Source organism: Nematolebias whitei, chromosome 11 (assembly GCF_014905685.2).
Source record: "Nematolebias whitei isolate Nwh7 chromosome 11, NemWhi1, whole genome shotgun sequence".
NCBI classification, from domain to species: domain Eukaryota; kingdom Metazoa; phylum Chordata; class Actinopteri; order Cyprinodontiformes; family Rivulidae; genus Nematolebias; species Nematolebias whitei.
The window spans coordinates 25,134,617-25,141,617 of NC_056508.1; the positions used below are offsets into that span (position 1 = coordinate 25,134,617).

General features: G+C 41.4%; 1 protein-coding gene across 1 annotated transcript in view; it reads left to right on the top strand.

Annotated features, from left to right (window-relative positions):
- The window catches only part of atp6ap1a (ATPase H+ transporting accessory protein 1a), a 25,764-nt gene that overhangs the window by 12,835 nt on the left and 5,928 nt on the right, over positions 1 to 7,001 (top strand). Inside the window, exons 4-7 of the mRNA XM_037684054.1 lie at positions 1,168 to 1,208; positions 1,314 to 1,399; positions 1,508 to 1,651; positions 2,602 to 2,759. Of these exons, the coding sequence (XP_037539982.1) occupies positions 1,168 to 1,208; positions 1,314 to 1,399; positions 1,508 to 1,651; positions 2,602 to 2,759 (429 nt within the window). The remainder of the gene's footprint in view (positions 1 to 1,167; positions 1,209 to 1,313; positions 1,400 to 1,507; positions 1,652 to 2,601; positions 2,760 to 7,001) is intronic.

Below are 7,001 nucleotides of genomic sequence, written 5' to 3' on the forward strand. Positions count from 1 at the left end.
TAGATAGATAGATAGATAGATAGATAGATAGATAGATAGATAGATACTTCTTTCTTACTTCCTCCTTACTTTTTTCTTACTTCTTACTTACTTGCTTACTTACTTTATTTAAATTATATGGTGATCTGTAGCTCTCATTCATACAAACAATAAGATAAAAACACACCAGATTAAAAAAAAAAAAAAACAGAGTATTAAAAAAAAACAATAAATAATTAAAAAAACGACCCTAAGAGGAGGTAAAGCATCAACTATGTTAGGGGACATAACCAGGTAGCTTCTCTGGTTCCTTCCAGGAGTGGTCGAATTATACAGCCTAATGGCACGAGGGACAAACAAGTTCTTTAGTCTCTCAGTAGAACACCTCAATGAATGGAGTCTGGAGCTCATTGAACTTCGCTGGTTAGAGAAGACAGAGTTCAAGGGGTGGCCCTGATTGGACATGATGGACATGAGGTGGAGTTCTGAGGCGATGGTGTCCTTTGTTGAATGGTTGGAGTGGTAAGCAAACTGGAATGGGTCAAATGAGGGAGTAGGATTAGAGATGATGTGTTGCTTAACAAGACGTTCGAAGCACTTCATCGTGATCGGCATAAGAGCCACGGGGCGATAATTTAGACTGGCTATTGTTTGTTTTATAAGCACTGGTGTGATTGTGGCTACCTTGAAACAGGAGGGCACGATGGCTTGCTTCAGGAAGTTGTTAAAAATGTCTGTCAGCACAGGGGCAAGCTGGTCTGCATATTCCTTGAGTACTCTTCCTGGGTGGGTCCTGCTGCTTTCCTGGAGTTTGTTTTTCAGTGTCCTGCAGGCTCAGGGAGTGCTTGTCAGGTGGTCGGGTTTCCTTCACTGCTGGGGAGTTGTTTTGCACCTAGAATGTTTTGTTTCCTCAAATGATGGGGGGGTCCATTACGTATTTGGTGGCAGCCATCTTGAATTTTGACACGATGATCCAATTTTTGAAAGGAACTTTTTTTTACACCTAGATGTAGCCACACTTCAAAATGGAAATCAGTTCCTCACTTATTAAATTATGCACGGACAGATGGATGTATTTCAAATTCTTCCTCTTTGCTTTGCGACAGGGGACAATAAACCTTTATTTACTCACTTTTTATTTTCTAAATTAATTTAATGTCGTTATGCACTTGTTTCCTCTTCTTGCAGGACTGATCTGCTGTCTCCAAAAGAAATCCTCAGTGGAAACGGTGAGTTGATGTAACCTCTCTGTCTGTGCTGAAGTCATGTTACGGTCTTCTTAAGGTATTTAGAAAACCTGTGACATTTGTCCAAACAGAGGTGTTGTTTTTCAGATGAGGTGATTGGTCAGGTGATGAGCATCATGAAGACCCAATCTGTCCCGTACACAGCCATTTACACTGGCTTGCAGCCCTCAAGGGTCGGTCACTGTGATTGCTGCTGTTTGTCTACATATTTGCATCATTTGCTGTGATTGTTTATTAATTCAGCATGTTTATAGTTAATTAGTTTTTCATGGTCTGTTTAGGAGGCGGTGTCCCTGTCTTTGGAACCGGTCCTGGGGGGAGGACGCTCTCTGTTGCAGTCCAGAGGTGGATACAGGGACCGATACAGGGAAAGAGAGCGGCAACAGAAAGTCAAGGCTGGGGTCTACGCTCCAGTGGAGTTTAAGGTGTTTTATTGTCCTATTAAAGCAGTGCCTGGGCACCATAAATCAAATGTGTCTATTCACCATCACAACACGACGACTCTGAAAGTGAAGCAAAAATAATTATGATATAAAAACATTAAAACAGACATTTACTGCTCTGTAAAACCAACTACCGGTAACTTTTTTTTCCCCAACAATTGCCATCAAATAAATATTTTGTATATTTATATTTGTATTTTGGATCGCTGTGGATGAGTGGTTAAAGCAGTCGTCCTTCAATGGGAGTGTTGGGGGTTCATTTCACCAGCAGTCACATGTTGAAGTGTCCCTGGCCAAGACATTGAACTTTTCATTGCCTCTGATGTGTGTCCCATCGGTGTATGAACGTGATCTAAAAACACTGATTAGTCTTTTAGAATGATTTGTTCGATTATCTTTGTAGAGCTTTAGTAGAGAGCTGTATGAATGTGTGTGTGGAGGTAAATGAGGGCACAGATTGTGTTGTTAAGAGCTTTGAGTATCTTGGACAATATATAAGTATAGTCCATTTATCATAAAAAAAAAACCCCTGAAATATGGAGTTTTTTATTTCATTTAAGACCCTTTAAAAGTTTTAATTTTAATTTTAAAATGTAATAATTTAATTTTGGGCTGAGATGGCGCGAAAAGATTGACTATGGTAGTTTTTGTGAGTGGTTGAAAGGTATTTTAATCAGTTAAATAAGGTGGTTTAGTTTTGTTTCCCCCTGAAACAACATGAAGGGTCATAAAGTTAAAGGACGATACAAGATTTAACCACGGTTCTGTATAAAACATCCCACTATGCAAAAATGGTCTTCAAAAGAGAGCATTAGGAATATGTTGTCACACATTTGTTTACCTTTTTGATCTAACATGTGAATGTGCTTCGAGCTTCAGGCCATGAACAATCTCTCCACAGTCTGACTGTCTTCTTCCTCTTCTGAGTACAGGAGAGGGAGAAAACCTGCATCCTGCTGTGGTCCAAGAGCCTATCGGTCAGCATCCTTCGCAGCGGTCGCTGGGAAATTCATGACCTGACCTCGTCTACCTTTGGTGAAGGTGTTAGCCCCAAACTTCATGGGTCCAGCTGTGACCAAAACAAAGCAAGGTAGTATGTTTGTCTAGTACGAGTTTAATGAGTCGGCTGGGATTGTCATAAAATTGTACAATTTTGCATACATGTCGATAATTAAATTGGCACCTTATTACAATATTATTACCATTGGACTAATCCAGTGCTTCTCAATTATTTTCTGTTATGCCCCCCACCCCCAGGAAGACGTAAACATTTCACACACACCCAACTCTCCACCGCGACTGTAAATAGCATCATTTGTCTATAAAATTGTTATAAGTACACCTCTGCATAACATTGTGTCCTTATTAACATTAAATAAAAATAATATAGTTCAACTTACAACGAAGAATAACTTTATTAACATAGTTTTTTTTAGTCTGTAACAGAAACAATTTAAAGTGCATCAATTTGCCTGAAGAAAAAAACAACTTAAATTCTTATTTAAACTGTAAACATTTTTGACCATTTGATACTGAAAAATATAATCAATAAATAATAAATTCAAATTGATCAGCAACATTTTAACTCAGGAGTGTTATATAAAACACTTTAACCTAAAAAAAAAAACCCCAAAATGAATAAAACAATTTGTGCTGATTTTCTTTTTTAAATCAAAATGAGGAAGTCGGGATCAATGAGCACACTCATTGATAAAACGAAAACATTTTGTCAACGTGAAAGAGAAAGAGGGGGCAGGTAACCCTCTTGCTTTGAGTTTACTCTTTGTTGCCTGCGTGCTGTGGGTGACAAACATCCAGAGCGTCATAAAAACATCAGCTGAACTGAGAAGGTGAATATATTTTGTTAGCAAAGAATAGAGTCCTAACATTTATTAAACATTACTTCTGTAAATTATGCTTTGACAAACTCATTGATAAAACTAAAACATTTTGTCAACGTGAAAGAGGAAAGAGGGGGCAGGTGTCGCTCTCACTTGTGAGTTTACTCTTTGTTGCATGTGCGCTGTGAGTGATGTCCAGAGCGCATGGACATAAAAACACATGCAGCGGAGGTGTCAGAGTTTTTTTATTTATCGTCTCAACAACAGAGGGGAGCGACACGGTTCATGCATGGCTCCCAAAACAACAAGACAGTCATATTTATTCATAACTTTTATTATTAAGAACGCATGCGACAAAATGAGAATGGTGAAAAACGAAAAAAACCTACTCCCTTCGGCCAAAAAAGCATGTTCCCTGTGTCACATGCCCTCCCTCCCCCGGCATTGCCCCGGGCCCCCCCAGGGGTGGCGCACCCCACTATTTGAGAAGGACTGGACTAATCAAACCATCAGACAGACCTAATAATGTTTATATCTTTAATCTTTGTCAGAACACAATCTTTAAGTTTCATTTTGTGATCATTTTTAGTGAGTTTGTTTCATCTAACTACACATGGCACTACACACTGCTTTGGTGTCTTTTTAACTTTTTAAAAAATGTTGTGATAACAAACACTGTGCAACATTAAAAGATAGATTAAGCTCTAGCACATAAATTTTCACTATAAGATAAGATGGAACTTTATTGATCCCGCAGGAAATTATGCCAAGGTTTCAATACAAAGGAACATACACAAGGAATCACACAAGATATAAAAAAATAACAGACTATAAAAATCATAGGGAATATAAAAATACCAACAATTGCATGACCTGCATGAGCTCTACTGATGCAGTTTTATATCTTTAAGTTTTTTTAATTAAATCTCTGTACTGTCAAATCTGAAATGTCTAAAAATGAAAAGTCAACAGTAATTTGTTTCTACACACAAACAAGAACCAAATGATGGAAAAATGAGCAGAGTTTAGTTTAATTTAGTTTAATGTAGTCAGACGGGTTCCATCCTGGCCGTGGAACACTGGACCAACTCTTTTTTTCATTCATTCAACCTTTATTTATCCACGTTAACCCCATTGAGCCTCGGGGGTTCATTTATAAGAGAGACCTGATTGTAATTTAATAATACTTTACCCTCACTATGGTCCTCGAGGGATCATGGGAGTTTGCTCATCCAGTCTACATGTGTTTTGTGGACTTGGAGAAGGCATTCGACCATGTTCTTTGGGGTACATTGTGGGGTTGCTCCACGAGTATGGAATTGGGTCCCATTGCTACAGGCTGTTCAGTCCCTATACAAGTGGTGCGAGAGTTTGGTTCACATTGCCGGCAGTAAGTAGGACCTCTTCAGGGTGGGAGTTGGACTCTGCCAGGACTGCCCATTGTCACCGATTCTGTTCATAACTTTTATGGACAGAATGTTTTTGTGCAGCCAGGGGGCAGAGGGAGTCTGGCTCGGTGGCCTCAGGATTCCATATCTGCTCTTTGTAGATGATGTGGTCCTGTTGGCGTCATCGTGCCGGGATCTTCAACTCTCACTGGAGCAGTTAGCAGCTGATTGTGAAGCGGCTGGGATGAGAATAAACACCTTCAAATCTGAGGCCATGGTCCTCAGTTGGAAAAGGGTGGATTGTTCTCTTTACGTCAAGGGTGAGATTCTGCCTCAAGTGGAGGAGTTCAAGTATCTCGGGGTTTTGTTCATGAGTGAGGGAAAAATGGAGCATGAGATTGACAGACGGATTGATGCAGCATCTGCAGTATTGCGGACTGTATGCCGGTCCGTTGTGGTGAGTAAGGCGATGCTGTTTGTTTACCGGTCAGTCTACGTTCCTACCCTCACATATGTCCACGAACTCTGGCTAGTGACCGAAAGAATGAGATCATGGATACAGGGGGTTGAATGGAGTTTCCTCTGCAGGTCGTTTTCCTAGGAAGTCCGGTTCGTTTGGGGAGGTGTGAACGCGCCATCGAACTCTGTCACGGAACAAAAAGGCGAACTCTGGCCTGGGCTAAAACCTGGGTCTCGGTCCGGTAGAAGAGAACTCCAGTGCGTTTCCAGTACAGTGTGAATGCAATCAGACCGGGCCCCGCTCCACAAGCAAGAAGTGGAGTACAGCGCAGAGCAAACAAGCATTTCTCTTACCTCATATGGAGCCGTCAGCTGCCTTGTGTGAAAAACAATATTCTCCAGGGTCTTCTGTCTCATCTTCTGCTCATGCTGAGTCCATTTTTGAAAAATGACAAAATATAACTCCTAAAACTGCTAAAGTTTGATGCCACTCCATTTTGGTTTTTATTTCCAGAAGAAGTGTCTTCAGAGGTTTTTGTGTCGTTTCTTTCAGCAGTTCTTGGTGCAGCGCCCCCACAGGCGAGTGGGGGAACAGGTTGGTTCGAACAGGTTGGCTTGACTGCACAGTGCAGTGTGAATGCAAATGCACCAGCTCAAATGTAAACACGACATTATGAATATTGGTCCCCAACCGAACCGAGTCTACAGGACTATCAGGTGTGAAAACAACCTACGTCTCTCAGTTGGCCTGGGAACACTTTGGAGTCCTCCCAGAAGAGCTAGAAGAGGTGGCTGTAAAGAGACATGTCTGGGCCTCCCTGCTCAAGCTGCTGGCCCAGCAACCCAACTTCAGAACAAGCAAAAGATGATGGATGGATGTAACCAAAAGAGGCTGGCATGGCAGAGGAAGATTCTTGGACAGACGGTGTCAGAGGCAACTAATCTGCTGTGGAGACTCCTGAAGAGAGCAGCTCAAAGAAAAAAGAGTCAGAGTCAAGAATTTACTAGAAGGTTTCAACTTTTAAAGACTCCCACAGATTGTTGTACAACTTTCAATTATAATAATATGGATGCTTGTGAACACTTCTAGTTTCAGCATTTTCTCTACCATTAGCCAAGCGGGAGTGGCCTGCCCTCCCAATGGAACTCACCCCTCACTCACCCACCCACCCCAAATAAACACAATGATATGGAGTAAATAATAAACGTCTGTACATGTTTGCAAGTGACCCATTCTCTGCTGCAGGGAAGATGCCAAAACCGATGCATCATTAACCCCTCCTACCACACCATACCCCAGCCTCCCAGGACTTTTGCTCTAAAATTTAACTTTGTATTAGATGTAAATACATTCAGACTAATATCATTAACATACAGACACAATGTGCACACAATCAAACACCTGCTAGCAGAGAGAGCTCCGCCACTGGAGCGCACAGCCTGTTTGAGTCTCTCTTGCTACGGTACCTCTGCCAACTGTTCTGCACAGACCTTCAAGACACATGATCAGGACTAATAGCCTTCAGGGTGTTTACCTGTCTCAGGGCTTTGATAACGTGTGTGTGTGTGTGTGTGTGTGTGTGTGTGTGTGTGTGTGTGTGTGTGTGTGTGTGTGTGTGTGTGTGTGTGTGTGTGTGTGTGTGG